Here is a 23,041-nt window from a genome sequence, read left to right as displayed (position 1 = left end):
CGTTCTATTCCAAGGAATTAAAAGCATTTTAGGGATGACTGTGAAAAATGAGAATAATTAGCCTTTGAACTATTAAATCTTTGCTAAATTCTGCTAATATTATATTTTTGTAGCATTTTACCTTAATCTCTTTTTCCTCTGAAACCTTATTGGCAGCGTCTATTTGCTCAAAACCAACCAAACTATCTTGTTATTCATGCGACTGCGCTTTAAACTGACCTGATATATATCTATAAACAAGTTAAGATAAATCATCATCATAAAAAAAGCTAACATTGGATAACACCTGTAGTACCCTCATCTCTCCAACAGATGCTCCCCTAATGCCATCCTCCCCAGCTCCCCTTAGAAACGAGGCAAAAATAGATAATCCACCTTTTATATTGTAGATACATTTATATAATCATTTTTTGTTTTTCTTTTCTTTTTTTTTCTTTTTTTTTTACAATGGAATTGCTCCGTCATACAAGATGACTGAAAAAAAGCACACAATACAGTCAATAAACCAAACCTATAGAACATATGATTGTCACTTACTTGCGAGTCACAAAAAAAGTACATACCGCGAATAAATAATCTACAGAAATATGTACAATATGCACAACAAGAAATTCAATGGAAGTGCAAATAAAGCTTTGGATCCCTGCACAGGAAATAAGGTAAGCAAATGTGAGCCAGCTGTCCCCAACATACAGTATGAAGCAATAGTCATCCGGAAGTCATAAATTTACAGGACATTTAGTAACATTTAGGCTTTGAGCTCCTGCATTTAATGACTTTTAATAATGAACTGCGTGAAACAAAAATCTGAGAGATTAAAATGGACACATTACATTATGTACAGCGTATCGCATTCCATGGAAAACTGGAGTGTTTCCGATGCTTGTCGTCCAATGCGGATCAAGGCAACAACCACGGGACTACAGGCAGAGACAGAAAAGTAGGGATCCAGAGAGAAGGCTGCTCACTGCAGAAGATTAAAAAAAAATAACTCATTGCACCTCTGCTGGCTTCCTTAGCTTGTAGTGACTGAAACATTCTGTGATATTTAACACTGTACAACTCTGCTAACTTTCCCATCTAGATCGAGAAGACGAAGAGGGAAGAGAGCTGGTCAAAGGAGGTCATGTGTGCACGTCACTCTTGTCGGGTCGGTAACACACACACTCTTAGCATAATGCACACATGTGAGCTGCAGTTGTCTATAATGTCCCGAATTAAGAAATCCTGCTGGGTGCGGTAGCTCCAAGTTACCCAGAGTTCAAGTACTCCAGTGCCACTTCATAGCAAAATTTGTATTGGTCCTAGCAGGAAAGAAGAAACAGACAGAGGCATTAGAGATGTGCAGGAGTTGGCCTGAGAAGCAGAGGGTCATTTTGTAATATACAGTAAGCCTAGGTGGGAATATTACCACTCCCAGTGTCTCCTAAGTCATAAATGAATACCACAAGCCCTCTGGGGATTTTTGCTATTCCCAAAGGGCTTGTTGTTTGTTTGATAATCATATCATTTAAGTCCTATAACTCTGACAAAACATCAATGGGACTTTAAAGTCGAGGCTTTCGGCACATTAAACAATCTTAGTTCTGCACCAGACTGAAACTAATAAATAACTGACATCTGCAAGCGGATGAGAAGGTATTGCCTTTATTGCTTGTCACTATGGAATACGCGTCACAGATGCAGATATACGGACCCCTAATCATGCGATCACCATCTTCACAAATCTTCAGCGGCAGAGGAAACTGTCAGATACTTCTTCTTCATAAAAGTTGCAACAAGCAGCAGCATAACGCATCGCTTCCTCTTCCACTTGCGGAAAACGTTTAAATAAATATGAGTTGATTTAATATGGTCCAGAGCCGAGGGTTTTTAGTGTGTCGTCTTGATTTTTAATTCCTGATTTTTGAGGTTTTCTGTGATGAAGGCTTCAAAGCTGTATCAATATAAGTGGATTTTGACAACTTGCCACAGTTTATGTTGAGAGTTGTCAAACATATGACTCTCGGGCCCAGAAGTGGCCATTGAAATGATCCAACACAGCCCACAAGCTAGCTTTACAAAATGAGGAAGTTAAAATTACAGAGCGGGTCTGCTGGAGGTTTCTTCATGTTAAAAGGGAGTTTTTCCTTCCCACCGTCACTGCCAAGGGCTTGCTCATAGGGAGTCATCTTATTGTTGGGGGATATCTGTATTATTGTAGAGTCTTTACCTTACAATATAAAAGGCCTTGAGGCGACTGTTGTTATTTGACGCTATATAAACAAAACTGAATTGAATTCATTGATGCACGCATTACAGAGAGGAGGCATCAGATGAAAAGTTCAAAAATAGTTATTGACGTCATAAATAAGTAAAATACTTTTGCTCTTTAGTACCATACATAAAGGTCCACTGTCAGTTGTAATGCACAAGTGAAAGGCCCCAGGACACACAAACTGGGAAATATCAGGAAGGGCGTAAAGCCAAATGAAATATGTGAAGGCAACACTGCTGTACTGACGCCCTGTAGTTACGGCAGTAACTGAAAGTAGCTTTTTTTATTACTTTTTTGTGACATTAATAAGTTTAAATCCCTAGTGTCATTCGTACAAAACAATGAAGAGAGCATGCAGGCAGCGTGGAGTGGGTGGAGATGAATATGAGGGGTGATTTTTGACAGAAGGGTAGCAGCAAGAGTGAAAGGGAAGGTTTACGAGGTAGTAGTGAGACCTGCTATGATATGTGGTTTGGAGATGGTGGTACTGACATAAAGACAGGAGGATGAACTGGCAGAGCTATAGATGTTGCGATTTTTATTGGAAGTGACCAGAACAGACAAGTCTAGAAAAGAGTACATCAGAGGCGGCCCAGGTTGAGTGTTTTGGAGACAAAGTTAGACAGCCAAGGCTGAGATGGTTTGGACATGCAGAAAGACAATATGTTGTTCTCTCTGCTTCTGCAGCCATTATACCTAGATTGTTGTAGATTCCCAACTGGTACTGTGAGAAACTTAAAACGATATTCTGATTTATGAAGACTGCATTTTTTTTACAAGTTTTTTTTTTAAGCTCCTGCAGTGTCCCTCACCAGTAGGTCCACCATGTTGGGCTTATTATTCCTCAGTGTCTTGACAGCGTGGAAAACATCCACAGAGCGCTGGTGCTGAAGCATCTCACACACAATGCTGATGGCACAGAATGTCCCACTGCGGCCGCCTCCATTCCTATGTTTGTGAGAGAAAAGTTAAATAATCAAAATTTCAATGTCATCCAAGAAGAGTTCAAAAAGAAAGATAAAGCTGACAATGAAGGCTCACAAAGGGCTGAGGTGCGTTTTGATGCAGTAAAGGCTTTCAGTCAGTAGGTGGAGATGTTTCATTTTTAATACCAGCAGTGAATGAAGTTGGAAACTTACAGACAGTGGACCACAGTGCGTCCCTCTCCCCCGTCGTACTCCTCCTGCCACTTATCCACCTGTCGAATGAGCTTGAGGAAGGAGCGTTTGGACATGGGCGTGTCTCTGTACATGGGCCAACCCAAGAACTGGAACTGCTGCACCATCCGGTAGCCATCCTGAGGCTAGAGGGGGGAAGGACAACGGTTATCCCAGGTTAATACACATATGTAGGGGGGAGGGAGTTAATCGCTGTTGTATAAAGATGCAATCAGACTGTAAAGATGCAGGGAGGGTGAAGCTAAGCTTCATCAGAGGCTGGATAGAGATGGTTAAAGGGCGCGAGGAGTCGCTGAAGAGATAAGCGTGCAGATAAGACAGGGTGATAGATGAGCACAGTTGCTGCTGGAGACAGATAGTTAAGCAATCTAGGATACAGACACTCTAAATCACACTCAGACATATCGATCAATAACACTTGTCCGTGATCATGTGTGATTAGCTTGTAGTGCACTTAACATGCTGTAGGTGCCTCTGCCGGCCAGAGGATGTTACAGCACGTTAATATGAGGAGCGATTATTGACAACACAGAGCAGGCTGTTGGGATAAAGAGCTTACACAGGTGACTGCAGGTGATGCCGGCATGGGTCAGGTGCCTGTCTGTGCAGTGATGTCTGGTAGCTCAAAGTTAAAGGGTCAGTACACGCCATGTTGTGAGATATCTCCCTTTGAGGGTTCTCTCACGATTCCAGCAAAATGCAAGTGAACTAGATTTGTGATACTTATTTAACTCGTATAAAAAACAAACATCGTTTCAGCTTAAATTTCACATGAGTTATTTCTTTATTAGAAATAATTTAAATATGAAGGGTTCTCCCTAGGGGCTCACTTCAAAATAAATCTACACAGGATGACACAAGAGACACAAAATAAAAGCAAATGTATTTCTTTTTATGATTTTTCTGACTAATTGCATGAAATAATTTATCCTCTTTTGGCCACTTCAAAAATGATGTAAATGAAACAGTCACCTTTAAAAGAAGTTGCACATTGTGCTGCGGATACATTAGATTCCACTTATAAGAAGTATGTGTTGGTAGTTTTTGTTCAGCATCGCCGCGTTCTTGTTCAACCCAAAATGTGTTAATTGACAGGAAAACCTGTTTTCAGCTTCTTTTTTTTTAACTACATGTGAAAAATTTCTCAAGCTGTCTAAGAGACAATTAACTTGTGGCAATCACACCTCCATCCAGTCAACTGGTGCAGTGGCATAGTTAAAGAACACAATGACTCTGCCTCTGCACAGCTTGAACGGACAGGCCGGCGTATGAGTGGGACGTGTGAGGTGTGCAGTCACAGAATAAATTGGCTTCACAGCAGGGAAGACAAACAAGTTTCAAAAGTTACAAATAAATGGGCAGCAAAGCAGAAAAAAAACAACAACTACACGTCAGCCTGATCACACAGAATGCTTTTTTTGTTTGTAGCTTGTCCATTTTGTGTTTCCGTACCCGAGCCGCATTGTAGATCCGGAATATTCTGCTGATGATGTCCTCTTCCAGATCAGCGGAGACAAACTCCACCTGGATGGGTCCGTGGCGGTGGACTCCGTTTTCTGGCCAGTACTGTGGGCACAACTAAACCAAATAGGCATGTGCACATACACACACACGCGCACACACACACATATATAGAGAAATGCATGTACACCAGCACACAGACAAATCAACAAAGGGAAACACACAAGAAAAGGGAAGATGACTTATTAGTTTCAGATCCAAACTATACTGACTAAAGACAGTGACTCTGATGTCAGCTCCTTTTATACACTTGCAAAAAAAATTAAGGAAGTCTGAAGGCAAAGTGACACGGTACAATAGGCAGAGTCAAAAGAGGTGAATTCATTCAATACAAAGTACTTTTCTTTTTAAAATTGAACATTGAACATTTTTTTTCACATTTGAGAACATTCAATACAAAAAAGAAAAAAAATATATTTTTGATATTGCAGAAACTAAACACAGGTGTTCTCCAAGTATGGGAGCTTTCTCCTAATCAACTAACCCTTTGTTCAACAAATCAAACTGAAATTTCTCAAAATCTTTGGGTAATTCTTTTCCCCCTCTTTAGAAAACATGCACATTCTTTGTTCCTTAAAAGCAGTTTAAAAAAATTGATTCATGTCCAAGATGAAAAATGTCATCAAAGGCAAGTTCATCAAAAGATTGATTGATGGAAAGATAATTCATTGCCAGTATTTTTGATGAAAGAAATGTATTGTTCCTGTCCTTTTTCTGGTATATTCCTACAGCCCAAGTATCCCTACAAGCGGCTAAAGATTTCACACCAACAAACTTGACAAATTTCACCTTCAGCAAAATTATTATATCCTTTTAACATACATCATTTCCAGCCAAATAAACTTTATATGTTTAGGCTGAAGCTGCAAGAGACAGTTAAAAGGTTGTGTGTCCACACCCATTTCCCCTCAAGGCTGTCTCCTTGGGTAGTTTTGTACCACTTTTAGCGCCGACACTGCTTTTAAATCACTCTGCGGATGTCTCGTTCTAAATAGCTGCACTTGTTTGTCTACAATGTGTCTGGATTTCCACCAGTGGGTCAAAATAGTCACCATTCAACTTTTATTTTATTTTTGGGGAAGAGAACAAAGTGATAGGCTGGGAAATTTGGCAAGTAGGGTGGATGTAGAGTGAAGATTTGTTGCTGTGGCCTTTTCAATGCAATGTGAGTGGACCAACAGTGTCATGCTAGCACTGCCACAGCATAGAGTGCGCTTAAATCATCTTCCTTCTCACATGCCTTTCTCTGACCCTAGGGAGGCATTTATGGTAAACAGCCCTTCATATGTAAACTCTGACTTGATGCTCAATCTTTAGGCGAGGACATTTATTCTCTTCATTCTCTGAAAATCACTGTTTGGCATCTGGGGCATAGTCAGAAATCCAGCTCTTATCAGCACTGATTGTGGACACAAATGTTTGGTCCGCTTGACACAGAAGATTGGTCTCTACACAAATTTAAGATCTGTGGTAAAATTGCAGATGCAAACATGCAAGCGGGTGTCAGAGCAGGACTTTGAGGGGCTGATAAAGATACCAATCGTCCTGGAGGTGTGCAGGGTTTCATACGCAGTCGACCCTGAACAAGAGATGAGTCAAATTTGGAATGGGCATGGACTTTCTGATCTCTTATTGTAAAATAAATAATTACAAGCTTTTGCATTGTCAGATGGACAAAGCAATCCTACCTTGGGTTTTGCAGTAAAAGACTGATTAATCAATATTCAATCAATAGATTGTTTCAAATAAACACTAATCAGCAGTTGTAACTCTAATTACAAGTCTTAAGCGGCAGTTATCAATATTAAGACTGACTGCTCTTGTGCACTGAGCGGAAACCCCCTAGGATAGCCTCGTAAAAGCAGTAAAAACCCCTCCATTTCTGCTCCTTTATGAGAGAAAGCCCAGTTAAGAACTTGCACCTGTGGAGCCAGTCGCCAGCCTCACAGCTCTAAATCAGACAAATGGAAGCTTACACGCAGATGGACACGTCTCTCGTTGACAGACATGTCATGTCACAAATGCATGCCACAGTCATAAACAATCAAGGGGGAGAAAAAAGGGACCATCTTGGAAAAATGCAAATAACAGACCTCAACACGGGAATGCAGACGGACACGGAAATATTCGCTTACTTTGTGTCTCTTACACACAAAAGCAGAAGCACATATGCTGTCTGTGTGGCAGCTTAAGCACCACTTTCCGCCTTCCTTTTAGAGCCCATCAAAACTTGACAAATTCAACAGATGCAAAAACAAAGATGTTGATGGAGAAGATGGTAAACCTCCCTCGCCTCCATCTACTCCTCAACCTCCACCCACCCCCTTCCTACCTTCCCACCTGCGCTGCTTTCTTGGCTTGCTGACGGGCTGGCTACAGTGAGAATATTGAATGAAAGGCCTTTTCTATCCAGCCAGTCAGCCAGTCACCTAGGGAAAGGGGATTTGGATGGGGAGAGCAGCCTGGCTTCAGGCTTTGATCCCCGGGTGTTATGACAGAGCCTCGGGCTGAGAAATCTGGAGTCTCTTCCACAGGCCTTCTTTTCTTCGTCTACTTTTACAGCAAGTCCTCTTCCTTCCACCCTGCAGTATATACCTTATTTCAAGCATATTCAGTATTGATACAAATATATAGTTTCTCTAACATAGATCCATCCCTCGGGGTTTCCCTGGGTTTGTACGTGATCAAAATAAAATGCAATCGTTCAATCGGTTCCCATCAATGTCCTTTTTTGCAACTTTTAGATTGAAAAAAATTGTCATGAAAGAACTCATGTCTCATTTGTGTGTGAGTAAAATTCTTGCAGTATCCCCTTCAGGATTTCATTTGCACGCTATTTATTTAAGCAAATGTACTGGGTCGGGTTTACCTGTGCTGGGTCGACGTCATTGAGCATTACTATGGATGTGCAGTGGTAGTCCAGCACCAATCTCCAGAAGTCCTTTACTGTGTTTGGCAATGGGTGCTGTGTGACTATGAATGCAGAAGGCTGCTTGTAACTCTGGAGGGAGGGAAGAAGAAGAAAAAGAAAGAGCTGATGCTGAATAGACCAAGTGCATGCTTTTGTGCAACACTGTCAAGAATAAAACCATTTCTAAAACGACCTCCGTCTCTCAACCAGACTTCCTGCTGAGAGCAGTTTTCTAATGGAGATTCCATGTCTAGGGAGATTATTTTAGGACAGAGCACTTTTAATGTGGTTTCTGGCTCCCAAATGTAGCCCAGTGGGGACTGAGACAATCCTGTACCTGAAAGGTCACCTGCTCAATCCCAGCAAGAGCCAAAAAGTCCATCAGCGAGCATGTGCCTTGTCAAGGTGTTCTTTGTTAGGTCCCCTTAAAAATTGCTAGACATAGCATTTTCGATTGTTTCCTTTGATGTTTCCTAGATACTGACAGATAAGTGCTTAATTAGAAGTGACAGCGATGCAGAGATGTTGTGAAGTCTTAATTCTGTGGCAGCAGCTCTTAACTCAAGTCCTAGGTGGCTGTAGTCCAAGTTAAAAGTCTCAGTGAGTAAATTTCAAGTCAAGATTGCAAGACTTAAATCTGAAGGCTGACTTAGTATACTCTTTATAAAAATGAGCAACATTTAAAAGTCACATAAAAATCAGCATTGTACAGCAGGCTGAAATACCAACATGTCGTAGGTCTTACTTCTACGAAAAAATGCAAAATACCTGCTTTCAAATCAGCAACATTTTAAAGTTCCAGTACACAAATACAGGCAGCTGCAGTTTCACCACCTCGTGATTCAGTGCTACTTTACCACTTTAAAATTACAGCGATGAAATCAGCAAGATGATCTGAACCAGCATGCATTACTTTACTTTAAAGTCTAAAATGTTTGACCCTTACATCCATCAGAGCAGCATTGATGTAATTGGAGCTCTCGCCGTCGATGGTGATCAAGAAGGGAAGGCAGCGGTCCGGAGGCAGGACGTCCATGCAGCGGTTCTTCTCGTGGTTCCTAGGCAGCAGGGCGATGCTGCAGTCTTCCACCCGCAGCGTGGGAGTCACCATATTGAGTGTCTTTGAGATTGAAGCAGAATTACATGGTGTCATACTGACGCAGGAAGGTAGGCACTCGGGTTTTGAGTGCGCTAATTATCTCCCGATATGGTAATTAACAATGCAATTCTTTGATCAGTTACATTAGCAATAGCTCCGACTCCCCTGAAGTGACTGGGATGAAACTTAGATTCGGGTGGCGCATTTCATATAACTATATATTAGATGCATCACCTATTTATATAAAGTACGTTTATGCACAGAATTCGTTTAAAGCAGCCTCGCACTTCAGATAACGCGTCATCATGTATTTGCACACACTGTATGTCTAATTAAATAACTCCTCACCCTGAACTCCTCTTTAATGGGGCTGGAGTTGGTCTGTGGGTCCAGGCGGTTCATGTCGTAGTACACGGAGCGGAGCTGACTCGCAGGAATGGTGGTGTCGCCACAGAGACATGCCTCCAAAATGGCATCATGGATGAAGACATACTGCTCCTGAAAAAAACAGCATCCTCATTGCGCATCCATCAAACATCTATGACTTATGACAGAAGACAAGCTTTACCAAAAAAAAAAAGAAAAAGTTTTCTTTTATATTTTATTTGTACCACTGCTATGAGCTGAAATATGTGAGCCAGGGTTTTCCTCTGTTTTTGCTAGACGAATTCAGTGACCTTTCCATGACCTTACTGGGATTAAGCTTTACCCCCACGGCAGTTTCTGTGTCTAATATTTGTCATTGTCTTTGTTCAAAGGTTACAATACATATTTTTGCATTTTTTTGGTACACAGCTTATTTAATTCTTTTATAAAACCCAGAATTGTATGACATTTTCAAAACCCTAAAATATTTAGAAGTCTAGCAGAAAATATTTTCATGAATGACTTGACCTTTTCCATGTTTTTTTAGGATCCTATGAAACCTCAGTGAACTTATCAAGGTTAGGATTTCCTCATGAGTATTGCATCGTCACAGGAAGGTTAATGGTTGAGTTCTTATATAAAAACAAAAGCTCAACACCCACTGTGCTCAATAGCGTGCGGTCTGAAACATAAAATCGTAACACATTTCCTCCTCCTCAGTCAGTCACTCAAGCAGTGGACATGGCGACACAGCTTGAAGCTTGATGCAAATCTATTCTGAAGTGACATTTCCAGCTGACACTTCCTTGTCACTTTGTACCAAAATCCACACACATGCACAGGGGTCAGATTTACAGATTGAAAGAGGAACATGTGTTGCCATTTGTTAAGTCTAAAGCAGAACGTGAAATGTTGACCTCAGAGTTTGACTATCCCTGCCTGGGTCAGTAAGACCAGCTCTATCAATCTGCAGATTGATAGAGCTTATCTGAGCTCATAATACGTAAACAACAACAAAGCATTTCATTTCCGTGGTTAAATTAAAGCATGGTAGGATGGTGGCGTGTGGCCGCGGGGCTGAGGAGCTGTGCCAACCAGCCTGAACACCTGTGAGGGAAAACAGACACATACACAGAATTTGAAGGTCACTGAACTTGAGGAGAGTGACTCAGGGTGAGCAGCCTTTGGTCTCCAGTTGCTCAAATCCCAATCCGGACGTCAGCGATGAAACATTTGCCCATTAAATCCAATGACGCTTGTGATTTAAAGGGAATTACGGTGAAATGATGCATTCACCGAGACTATGGACACCTCCAGATGGCCGGTGTTCAGGAAAGCACAGAGTCTTTCGGTTGTCCACATCAGCGTAAAACTACAGGATGAGCTGGGGATGTTTTGAAACCATCAATATGAGCCAAATCCTCAACACTCTAAACCCTTTTATTACAGCGCGTATTGCCAAGCACTTGTGTTTACCACTTGGAGAAATAGTTAGGGTGTGCACTCCAGTAAACGTCCTTTGTGAGAAATTATCATTAAAAATGTAACAGTGGTGCGAATGGTAACAATAAAATCCACACTCCTGTTCTAGACATAAATATGTCAGCTTTGAATATGAATATAATTCAAATAATATTAAAAGCAAACTAAAACAAGTAGAGCACTTGCTTAACGTCAGATTATGTTAATTATTTGGATTGTTTCATTACATAATGAACATATCTTTGTTTGAGAAAAATGTTACACTTGAACTGGCACTTGAAAGTGAATGACAGGAAAACATTAAACTACCGTATTATACAGCATTTACAAAACTAATGAGCATCATCAGTCACTGGGAAAATGCTTAAAAACCTCTTGTGGATCACCTAAGCTGCAGAATTAACGACTAATAAATGACGGGCGATGATTTATTTGTTCCAAATATAAAACATGCTTTTAATGACACTGCTTCTGGCTGGTATGAATTCTGAGCATTTGTTCAGGACCAGAGAAACAGGGGGCTCAATCTAAGAATTATTTATTGATACTAGTTAATCCACTTTTGAGGACCAAAACCTGTCAAGCTGCAGTCCTGCAGTTCTGTATTTTACTGATGTCTCTGTGGAGAACTGTTTAAACCAGTCGTACAGTACCTCAGTCTGAACCATGTTGACCCTCCGTGAACGCAGCTCCCTCACACAGTTGTAAATGTCCACCACGCCTTCTCTCTCCGCCATGTCCAGCATGATGTCAATGACGATGAAGCAGCCTGTCCGACCGGCTCCAGCGCTGCGGACAGACACAGATTTTTATTCATGAGAAGTGAAGTTTTTTTTTGTTTTTTTTTGCTTTAAGTTTAAAGAAATATAACTTTTATGAGGTGGAATAAGATTAAATGATTTCCCTAACAATAAAAAGTTGAGCACACTAGGGTTTTACATCAACAGCTTTACTTGATCTGTTGCCAACATTAAGAGTGCCCAGAGGTCACTTATGTTTCAAATTGGCTATTTAATGCAGTGATTACCAAGCACCACAGGGAGACCAGCTCAACTAAATTAAAAAAAATTAAATTACAATTTAATTAAAGAATTAAGTGGACCTGAACAAGTTGAAGCAGCAAAGCTAACATTAGGTTTAGGTGGCATGTAGCTAATAGGGATGCCTAAATTACTAAAAACAGATAAAAAAAAAAAACTAAATAGCTACGTATGAAATAGTAACAGCAAAAACTGTTGGCTAACAATGTGGACAAACCACTGAAACTTCTAAAATATACCTAGTTGAAACACTGTATTAGCTAAATGTAACTAGTTTAAAATGCTAAAACGAATTAAAACACTGAAGGTTATTGTAAAAATGGGGCTAAAATTATGGATTAACAGTTGCTAACAAAATGAATAAATGATTACTGGCTAAACATAATGGATAAAAAGGTAATTTCATAATAATAAATGGATATCTGTTTGTGAATGATGGAAAAATGGGAATTGTTAGCTTGCTAACTTGCTATCCAAGCTTGTAAATATGATAAATGGTAAACTGAAGGGGTTTGTGAGCCTACCTGACAACAATTGTTGGAAACCACTAATTTATATTATGTTACATTATGATTTATGTTTTAGCAGTTATCACTATCCCATAATTGTGACCTACACTGTAGTGTACATTAAGCCCAATATACAGTACAGTAGAGGTGAATCAAATTTTGCTTGTTGTGTACACAGTACTATAAACAGCAAAAATGGCAAATTATATTTAAAAACCTTAACAACACAACATCTTTCCAGGGATACTGTCCCAGTTACAAATACACAGGTTTTGCTGTATCCTCTTGGGGACTAGTTCTTGGATTAAAAGACTGAATGAAAACTTAAGTGACATACCAGCTACGAGGCAGTACTTAGCTATACATATCTAACTTCTGCACTGAGCCGCTATTCGTCTAATGACTATTGTATAAAAATATGCAAATCACAAAAATAGGTACACACTGGTTAGAGCTAAAACACAAGTTATCAACAAGAGAGCTTAGTTTGAGTGCACACCAACCTGCAGTGAACCACCATGGGTCCGGCATTGGTCAGGGTCTTGGACTTGACTCTTCTAATAAACCCCAGAAGGCCGGTGGCGTGATATGGCACACCGTGGTCCGGCCAGCCAGTGAAGTGAAACTGTCGGATTTCCCGGATCTCATGAGCTCCTCTCTGAGGAACACAGTCATCAGTTTAAGCACACAAAGCAAAGAGAATGTAGTGAGAAGAACACGGATGTGTGAAGTCTTTCTAAAGTAAATACAGGTTGAATTGAATATCAACACACTCTTTATCATGATACAAGAAGGGTTTGTACAAAGTTTCATCTAGCAATGAATAGGATGTTCAAGGCCAGTGTAGCCATGTGTCTTCACCTACTGTAGCAGCTATCTGTCATGCTGATATTATACAATATGCATTGCATTAGTTATCTGGGCACTTTGCATGTACCAGAAAGAACAGTATATTCCTTTATGTTATATTGGGGTGTGTGTTTATTCTTTGAATGGACATTGCCTGAAGATTTTGTAAAATGTCACAGTAGAATGTAACAATTAGGAGCTGTTATATGGTATAAACTAATAGTTAAAGAGAAAAACCGAGAGTTAGAAATGATTCCATTTGGTTATATTAGGTTAGGTTGCATATTAATATATGTTAAACATCCACCCATCGATTTAATAAACATTGTCATATAGTGCTAGAAAAGCCTTATATATGTCCTTCTCCAGCTATTCAGGTAGAAAAGCTACATCTGAAAAGTTATGACTGTATTTATAACTGGAAAAAAGTGTTTAAAAGGTTAAAGTGTACCTTCTCTACAGCAAAGGTCCTGATGACATACTCTGACAGCAGCTCAGTCTCTATCAGTGTCACCTTGATGTCTCTGTAGATCTCCGTATCATCAGGCCAGTACTTACAGCACTTCACCTGAGAGTGACAAAACCAAGTGTTTTACACAACATCCTCACAAGCTGTATGCTAACTGCAATGAATTTATATTCACAATGCTCTACTTCACTGCACACATTCATATTAGAATTTCTGCAAGTTGCCAGGCCATCATTTTTTCCAATAAAGATAATTGTCACATAACATTAGCCCCCATTTGCCACCTGATATTTCAGCTTTTGAAGCATTTCTTTCAAATCAAAATGAGATTTGCTTCATATTAGTTTCGGCCCCCGGTCAAGGATCTGCTGTAAATGGGAATCTTATGTATCGATGGGAGAGTTCATTCGCACGTTATTGCTTTTTCATTCTCATGTCGATAATGTGAAAATGAGTCTAAAGGTGGACTGTGCAAAAACCTGGAACAGAACAGTGTAGGTGCAATGGGGGGGGTGTGATTTCTCCACCTTAAAAATTTGACTACCAGTGTGGTGAAATAGGATAAAACATAAAAAAAAAAAAATTGTGTACAACAATTAAATGAGGGAAATATAATGACAATCCAATATTGATATGAAATAATAAACCCTCAGCTGTTTAAAACAGATTTCCCAACAGAAATCTAAAACACCCCACTGGAAATATTACTTGTATTAGGTATCATAAGAGCGCAAAATTACCCCCCCCCCCTTCCCAATTAAACTGTTGATACAGGGGGAGTAAGGCTGGTAATAGAGATTGAGATCACGGAGGTATATCAGAGAATGATAATTTTTGATGAGGTATAAATGCGACATCAGCCACAAGTAGATTCAATTTTCATTCCTGGCGTCTATGCGCTGATTACGAATGAAATGAGATTTTGGTTTGTGGAATGACACAGACAGAGGGGGACTTTGAGGTCCCTCTCTCTGACACCCCTGATGACTAATCCCTGATGACAATCACAAATCCACCGTCCGCTTCCAGCCAGATTGAATTAGGCAAAAGCCATTACCTTATTAGATCACTCTCTATCAGGCGCCTAGTTTGGGGGGGAATTAGCCTTTGGGCTAAAATATGCCAGCATAGACACAGATGTTCTTTTGAGCGGGCACACTTATGAGCACGTGAGCGAGTGTGCACAGGTCTTACACGTCGTCACTCATATGGATAGAGTGTATAGAAAAGAAGCACATGGAGCATCACCTCATCACACACATCAGCACGCTGACTTCCAAACCAAATCTCTCGTACATTAAAGTGTGCCGAGCACCGCCCCCCTGTGTGAAACCAGCGGGAGAGAGGCTGTGTGTGCTTCTGTGTGTGTGTGTGTGTGTGCCAGGATTTCCCAGAGTTCATCAGTGACTCTGCCGAGCAGATGGCCCACTGTGATATGGCGGAGTGATTTTATAGGGCCCTCTGTGGAGCTACCGTCACTGTGACCAACTGTGCCTACCGCCCGCCATTGGACAAGGATCATATAACAGACGGTTTGAGGGCCGGGGCCCGCCGAGTACGGCGCCGAAGCTAAGCAGGTGTGGAGAAGGTGCGGGGTGGGGTGGGCTGGTCTCCGCTACTGTAGAGGAAAGGCCTAATGAGGTACCTAGAGATGGGGCTATGAATCATTATCAGCTCTGCTACATTTAAGCCCCACCAAAAATGCACATCAGCAAAATCAAGGAGCGCCTCTTTTTAAAGGGCTTTCAGTGTGAAAGTATTTAAAATTCTTAAGAGAAAAATCCTGTGGCAGTCAAAGCATTACACTGTACGTTAAGACCTTCATTTTCTCTTGATTATAACCTAACCAGGAGGAACTAAAGTGCGAGTTAAGTGGAACAAATTAGGACTGAAGCAGGGCTCTGGGTTTTTTTCCTCCCCTGAGGCAGGCCACATGCTGTAGTGAACAAGAAAAGTCAAGGTTTTACCATTAGTTTGAACATTATGAACTGTCCTCACTACTCAATAACAGTCCCCTTTTGTCCAGTGTGGACAGCATTAAGAGATGTTTCTGCTCGGAGGAGCCTGGAAGGAGCTGGCGGCTTCAGCGGAGTCTAATCTCCTGTTATAGAGCCACTGAGATGAAACAGTAGTCAGACGCCTGGATGCCTCTCTGGTAATGAAGGCCATCAATCAGTTTCTTCTCACTTCTCACTGATCAGATAGATGGAAAAAAGAGCTGGCGGCACACGAGTCCCATGCCTCACTAAGTCAGCGCGTGCGTGCACACAAACATCTGGGGACTGATGTTCAAAGATAATAACAAAAGGTGTCTCAGTTTGCCTTGAAATACAATCAGGCTGTTAGTCGACTGGGGGCAAGGTAATCTTATTTGAGATCTGCAGTTCAAGTGAATGTGTCATAAATACCCACCCTGCCCACTTCCACCAGGTTGGTCACCATGACGATAGCTGCAGTGTTCTCCTGCCAGACCATCCTCCAGAAATCAAATACCGTCTCCTGCATGGGGCCTATGAGAGACATAGAGAGGAAATTACATTTTACAAATATTTTTTTCCCCCAAACCTACCTTAAATATCTTACAATAGCTTCACACAAGTATTGGGGTGTTGAGGCTTCGGTCAGGTTTTATTGCAGTCTAGCTCTTTCCCTTAACAAATGTCTGTGGGCTTCAATGCATGTTACACATTAACAGTACCCTTTAAAAAACTGCAAGCTTGGCATCTTGTAAACACATCTGGTTAATCTGGTTCATCCAAAAACATGTTAATGCATAACCTTCAGTGGTAAAACTTTACACTAAGGCTCATATACCAGCAATAATCAGTTGCTTATTATTGTAAATATTAGTGGTATGTTGGCTCTTATTAGTCGATAAAGTGCACTTACTACTTTTATTTTGCATGGTCATATTCTAAAACCACGAGGCCATTACCTAAGAGTTTTCCCCTCCTAATTACTGCAGAATAAGTCTTAGGCTACAGAATTATTTATGAGCGAGCCTCACTTTAGACTGCAAGACATATTCAGAGTTATTTTAGGGTTATTTGGATAATATTAACACTTGCAGTTTGCCATTTTGTTATATAAGAACAGACGGTTCAGAGAAAGGACTCGTAGCATTACCACCTTACAGACACAAAACTTTCTAACTATCAGTGATTAGTATGCAGGAGGGTCACTAGGGTAAACGCTTAGATAATAGTCCAGTAGTTGTAGAATATGGTAGTGCAGAAGAAAGCATTTGTAAGTGTTTACTAATGACTAACAGGGGACAAATGAGCTCTAATATGCATTCTAACAGGCAAGCAGCAGATTGTAAATTTAGGTAATTGTTTTAAGGTACACAAGTTTCCATGTCTCCAAGTTTATTTTTGTATTTATTAGTGGAAGAATTTGTTTGTTACAATGGACCATCTATCACTAAATTTGGTAATGCGCTTTACTGCTGACGTACATGCTGTGGGTAATGTTTTCTCATCAATAATGTCAGCTTCTTCCTCAGATTAACTCCCAAACATAAATTTGGTGGTATTACTGACATATTGGAACAAGAGAGTTTACAGGGCATTTTCTCCAACATTTTCACTTCACGGATCTAGCGCTGAAAGACGTGTCAGGTCCAATTTATTCATAGTGCTTCTACATCAGATTCATCACATAGTGCTTACTCTACAACACACAGCTTAAACACGGATGAAAACAAGAAAGGAAAATGAATCACAAATTTAAATATGAGCCCAACGGCTGCTGTTCTCCGTGCGTCCGCACATGCGTGTGTATGGCAAAGCTCAAAGTAATTACCACTACATCTCATCTGTTCAACACCAACCTTTCCACCGAACCGGACCCAAATGTGTCTGGTGTACATCAAAATAAATGAGCAGAGAGCCAGTCAATGCCTCCAATATTTAAAACTTCACTGAGCAATAATTGTGGGCTGAATTTAATTATTATTCTGGTTAATTAAAATTATTAATATTAGTTTTAATCAAGCACCAAGTAGAAAAAAAAATTACTTCTGACAAATTAATTAGTGAATGCAAATCTCTACAACTGTGCATTCTCCCGAGTTGGCCCGAATTACCTGGAGACATAACAAATTATGCAGACACACACAGGCACAAGCTAAGACAAAACATGGCAGATACACAAGCTGCTGGCGTTTTCTTCCTTGTCATTTATGTGGCAGGTAAATTTAATAAACCTTAGGCCACTGAAACCTGTAAAAACTCAAGTCATGAAAAAGAAAGAAAAAAAAAAGTTTTCCTCAGGAATGCACAAAGTACTCAGTATCTTGTAGAACAACCTTTATCAGCAATTAGTAAAATAGTAAATCTGTATAGCTTTGTAAGTCTCTCACATCATTATGGAGGAATTTTCACAACATTGCTTCAATTCACTGAGGTTTGAAGTCATTTGTTTATGCACAGCTCTCTTACAGCATTGGGAATTTGGCTGGACAATTGCAACACCTTTATTCTGCTGTAGATTTGCTGCAATACTTGGGATCATTGTCCTGTTCCCAAAACTCTCAGACACATGGCCTCACATTAGACTATAGAATATTTTACCAAACAGAACAGTTCATGGTTGACTCAATGACTTCCGGGTGCCCAGGACCCTGTGGCTGCAAAACAAACCCAAATCATCACCCCTCCACCACCGTGCTTGATGATGGATATGGGGCGTTTGTGCCAATATGCTGTATTTGAGTTTCTTCAAACATGGTGTGGTGCATTATGAGCAAACATCTCTATTTTGGTTTCATCTGTTTAAAGGAAGTTGTTCCACAACTTCTTCATCTGTAACTTCATAAACATCAGCCATGTTGCTCCAGAGAGAATTCATGAAGTGCATTTGATTAGCAGCACCTGGCTGCTACTTACGTTCTCAATTCCTATGGAAGCATAAGGATACACTTAATTGTCATACAAATTTGAACAACTGCAATCCATCATATAAAAGTTTTAGCATATTGTAGATATTGTTGGTTACTCTGGAAGCACATTGCACCTCCTTTCCCTTTAGTAGTAAATTAGAGAGTCTGGTCCATGACACAACACTGGTTAATCAGAGGACTTTGTACACCAGATAAGGTGAGCAGTGCAAAGTGAAAAAATGAAAACGCCATTGGGGAAATTTGTGTTGTGGGTTATGCAGATGACTTTCACCTGGGAAAGTAGGGTTCAGATCCCCTATGCAGCCAAAAGCATTATTTTTAGTGTGTATAAAGAACATGTACGTGGCCTTGAAGGGAGAGGATAGTAGCTGGAAAAAGGTTTCCTATTTTAAAAAAAACCTCACTTTTTGGATTTATGCCTACTGCAGCTGTAAGCACTAGATCACTAGGACACCCAGGGAAAGATATATATAAAAAGCAGTAACAACAACAAAGGTGGGCATGAAGAGAGTTGTTCTGGCTACTGCATAGCTATATGGGCTTTAGTATCTGGCTCGAGTGCCATGATCATAAAACCACTAACTACACAATTAAAAGAAACGAACAACAATTTGGGAAACCTTAATGAAGAACTAAAGTGCTTGATGAAATAAAATGATTAGGAAATCATTACGGGCTAAAATAGAATGTAGTATAAAAACACATTTGAATATATCATATTGTATTGTTACTAATTTGTTTTGCCCTAGTATGAGGAGCTGCAGCAGTTCCTGGATCCTATCATTGTGCTGTTTGTGCTTCTTATTGACTTACGCCTTCTGCAACAACCTAATTTCCCTCAGGACATCAACAAAGTGTCATCACCATTTTATTCACTTGATTGATCAAGCCATGTTTGATCTGCTTAGTGGGGTGCCTAAACACATCCTCACTGTCATGCATTTAATTGTGCAATATTGTTTGACAGAGTTTAAAAACATCTATTTCTAAAAGCAACTAAATTAAATTAAAGACTTTTTAAAGAAATGAAAAACAAAAACAAAAAATGATTCTAAACCAACCATCATTTCTGCGAACACATTTCCATCCTGTTTATGCTTTTACAGTAAAAATACAAATAGCATCTATCTCAACTAGACAGCTAGAGAGTTGGAACAAGGCTACTCCATAACTTCCATCTGTATTCCCCTACTTCCTGTGCTTTGCATGTGGTGGTATATCTTGATTTAACTGTAGGACTTCGGTTTCCATCTCTACGATAACTACCCAACCTGATTGAGCCACCCACTCCGCTACCTCCCACACTTGTCCCTGAGGAAAGATGCACATTGCTGAGAAGTTTGGGAGAGAAAGAATGAGAAGCAGGACAGCTTGTGTGTAGGACTTCAGTAACACAATACTACTTGGCATTATATGATAAACCATCCAATGGGAGGCTCCTGCCAAGCTTCAGCCAACCAATTTATGCTTTGTTGTGAATGCAGAGATGGAGAATGGGTACAGATAGCTTCCTGGACTGTAACTTGATGACACCCATGAGGAAGTGAGTGCTTCTTGATAAGTAGATATACAAGAACAAAGGAATCACTAACACAGACGATTTGACAACTTTCACACAGAATGGGTGAACAGCTTCAAATGTCGAGATAAGAATTTATTTTAGACTCACTGGTTTCTTAACCAATCTCCATTGAAAAATAGCATGCTTTTAAATTCCTTTTAAAATCCTAGATTTCTGCAGCTGTAAGCTGACATGTGCCACTGCAGTTAATGAGCTGAAAAAGTGGAGCTTTTATATTATCGAGTTCACAAAAACCTGTTTCAGTAAGTTAAAAAAATGTCTAGAAAGCACCTCTTTTCTTTAGCCATAGGCGGTGCTGGGCCACAGCATGCAGCCTGAATGTCTTTGCTGCACTTTTGACTGACTGATTCTCCAAGTATCTGTAACTCTACTGAAGCCACTGAACACAATTGTTTCATAAGCACTGTTTAATATTACTTTGCAAAGTCACTCGATGGTCTTTAGTTGGCTTGAGATTTGATGACAGCCTATTCTACTAGCAAAAAAGTCATATTTTAATTTACATGAAAACATTCAATTACAATTTGTATCTGATGCTGACGGGACGCTGTCGTCCTGAAAGAAATCACTTCCATCAGAACAGTTTGTTGTCTTCTATTTTAAGGGTCACAAGTTCAGGCTTTTCTTTTCTTTATTCTGTAGCATGATACTGTGAGCGCATTTCAAGATTTTTAACCAGAACCCTCTCATTACCTTAACCTTAATGTTCATGTTTGCTGTTGATGCTTGTGACAGTTATTTACATTAAATGGGAATAATGTTATCTGGATTACATGGGTGCCAGATAAGAAAAAGCACATGCAGTTGGCTTGTGAGAAGAACAGCAGCTTTGAGTTGTGAGGTGAATCAATTTATTGGCAACAAGTCATCCTTTTTACACAAAGTTTCAGTGTGTTGGTTAGTGCTCTCTTAAAGTGGTAGCAGCTAAACTTTGAATATTTGAGTGAGACCAGATATTTTCCTCTTGTTTCCAGTGTATATGCTATTCAGTACTGTGGAAAAGTCTTGAACCGCCCTCTCTTTTTAAAAAAAATATTTTTCTATGAAAATGGGAAATATGTGCTGCAATGTATTGAAACACGTGCATGCATCCATGGAAATACTGTTTATAAAGCAATTCTAAAATTCTAAAAAGTGAATATTTTGGTATGACCACTTTTAGTCTTCAACATCTTTTTTCCGTAGTCTTCAACAATAGTTCTCCAGGCTTCTGGAAGACACTTGAAGCTCTTCTTTGGATGCTGGCCTTTTGTTTGCCTTTTGTTTTGTTAATAACACTGAGGTCTGAGTTCTGGGGAGGCCAAAGACTGATAGTGTTCAATGGTATGTTTTCCTGCCAAGTTATAGGTGCATGTTTGGGATGCTGAATGAAACTGCACGTTGGATCAAGATCTCGTTATTTTCATGTGTTCACAGGTCCACCAATTTTAACAAGGCCATCAACACCACTGGCTGAAACGCAGCCCCAAACGATTACAGAGCCTCCATCGTGTTTTACACATTGCTGTTCTGTAAACACTCACTTTTTTGTACCTGACCTCCTTCATCACTCCACAAGCTCTGCTGCTACTGATTTTCAGTCCTGCTATTGTGTAATTTGGCATACCTAAGCCATTCCTCTTAGTTTCTCTTCTTGAAGAATGGCTTTTTCAAAACTGCCCTTCCACTAAGACCATTTATGATGAGGACTCACAACAGCAGATAAATCAACTGAAGGGGCAGATGCATCTCTCAGGTCCTGTGCCAGATCTTTGATGGATTTTTTCTTAAGAACATGACTTTCAGATGCTGGTCAATCAGTAGATAGTATTTTAGGCTTGCCATAAAAACATGATTTTATGGCTGTCAACTAAAGAAATGGGAACATTTTAAAGTGGAAATTGTAAAAAATTGCCTAAAGTTACAATTTAAAATTGGTTCTTTGACAACTTTTCTGTTACGCATAGACACAGTGGTTCATCCCCTGAGTTAGGTCCTTTTTATGCTTGAATGATTCATAGGCCAGTGCTAAGATGCTTAACAAAAACATTTCTCTGAAAATGGTCGGGTACAAGGACTGGACTGAAATGAGTAAAAAAAAAAAAATGTATCCAATGCCCAAAGAAAACCTTTGAAAGACCTTTAGAAAAGCTTGGAGAACTATTTCTCACAAAACTAAAAAAACAAAAACAAAAAAAAAAACTGAGAAAGCCTGGCTTCTTTCAAACAAACTATAAAGAGATCAGTGGTAACTTAAGACTTGCACAGCACTGTACTTAACCATTGCTAACCTCCTCTTGGCTTTTATTCAAGACAGCAAGTGTGGCAGTACTGTCAATTTTGAAGTACAATCCTTTTTAAAGTACAGATTCAGGCAATCAAAAGTCATTTCTGGTACCTTAAGATAAAAAATAAAGTCTCAAAAGAAAAAACAAACAAACACACTATTAAAAAAAATCAGTTTCGACACAAACAAATAATCTTGATAGCTAGCTGTACCGAGGGGAAAGCTTACATTCTCAAAGACTAGGCCACAGGTTATTATCAGAGAAATCAGTCTGAGAGCTCACTTGAAGAATACAAGCAGAGAGCACTGTTTGTAGTACAGAGTGCGTGGTGCCTAGTTGGTGAAGTTTGGAAGAGGCACTTCACAGAGGAAGAACACAAGTAGGAGCTTCACTTCCAGCTGTCAGAGAGCTAACGCTGCTGCAGCTGATGCTGTGTTTTGGGACTAGGCCTGCACCTCCTCAGAAGCAAAGAGTGTGACAGCTGTAGAATCCCCAAGCCAGGTATGCCACAAAATTTCTGATCAACATGTTCACATAGACACTCACAGACAAACATGCAGGTGATGCTCCCCTCTTGCCCATTAATATTACATGTGGCAGGCTGTGGC

The 23,041-nt window shown here is 40.0% G+C and overlaps 1 protein-coding gene across 5 annotated transcripts in view; it reads right to left on the bottom strand.

The window, feature by feature from the left end:
- Nucleotides 1-229: 229 nt before the first annotated feature.
- The window catches only part of LOC116313381 (receptor-type tyrosine-protein phosphatase mu), a 158,286-nt gene continuing 135,474 nt past the window's right edge, over nt 230-23,041 (bottom strand). Inside the window, exons 24-34 of one of the 5 annotated variants that reach the window (XM_031731057.2) lie at nt 16,094-16,191; nt 13,664-13,780; nt 12,867-13,021; nt 11,468-11,603; nt 9,315-9,458; nt 8,814-8,987; nt 7,826-7,957; nt 4,888-5,013; nt 3,397-3,560; nt 3,070-3,205; nt 230-1,304 (exon numbers count right to left, since the gene is read on the bottom strand). In XM_031731057.2, the coding sequence (XP_031586917.2) occupies nt 1,251-1,304; nt 3,070-3,205; nt 3,397-3,560; nt 4,888-5,013; nt 7,826-7,957; nt 8,814-8,987; nt 9,315-9,458; nt 11,468-11,603; nt 12,867-13,021; nt 13,664-13,780; nt 16,094-16,191 (1,436 nt within the window). In that variant the 3' untranslated portion in view covers nt 230-1,250. Of the gene's footprint in view, nt 1,305-3,069; nt 3,206-3,396; nt 3,561-4,887; nt 5,014-7,825; nt 7,958-8,813; nt 8,988-9,314; nt 9,465-11,467; nt 11,604-12,866; nt 13,022-13,663; nt 13,781-16,093; nt 16,192-23,041 lie in introns of all 5 variants that reach the window. The other 4 variants (XM_031731058.2, XM_031731059.2, XM_031731056.2 and 1 more) reach the window with 4 other exon arrangements.

Source organism: Oreochromis aureus, linkage group 18 (genome assembly GCF_013358895.1).
Source record: "Oreochromis aureus strain Israel breed Guangdong linkage group 18, ZZ_aureus, whole genome shotgun sequence".
NCBI classification, from domain to species: Eukaryota; Metazoa; Chordata; class Actinopteri; order Cichliformes; family Cichlidae; genus Oreochromis; species Oreochromis aureus.
The sequence above is the reverse complement of the archived record's forward strand: the minus strand, read 5'-3'. Positions and strand labels throughout refer to the sequence as shown.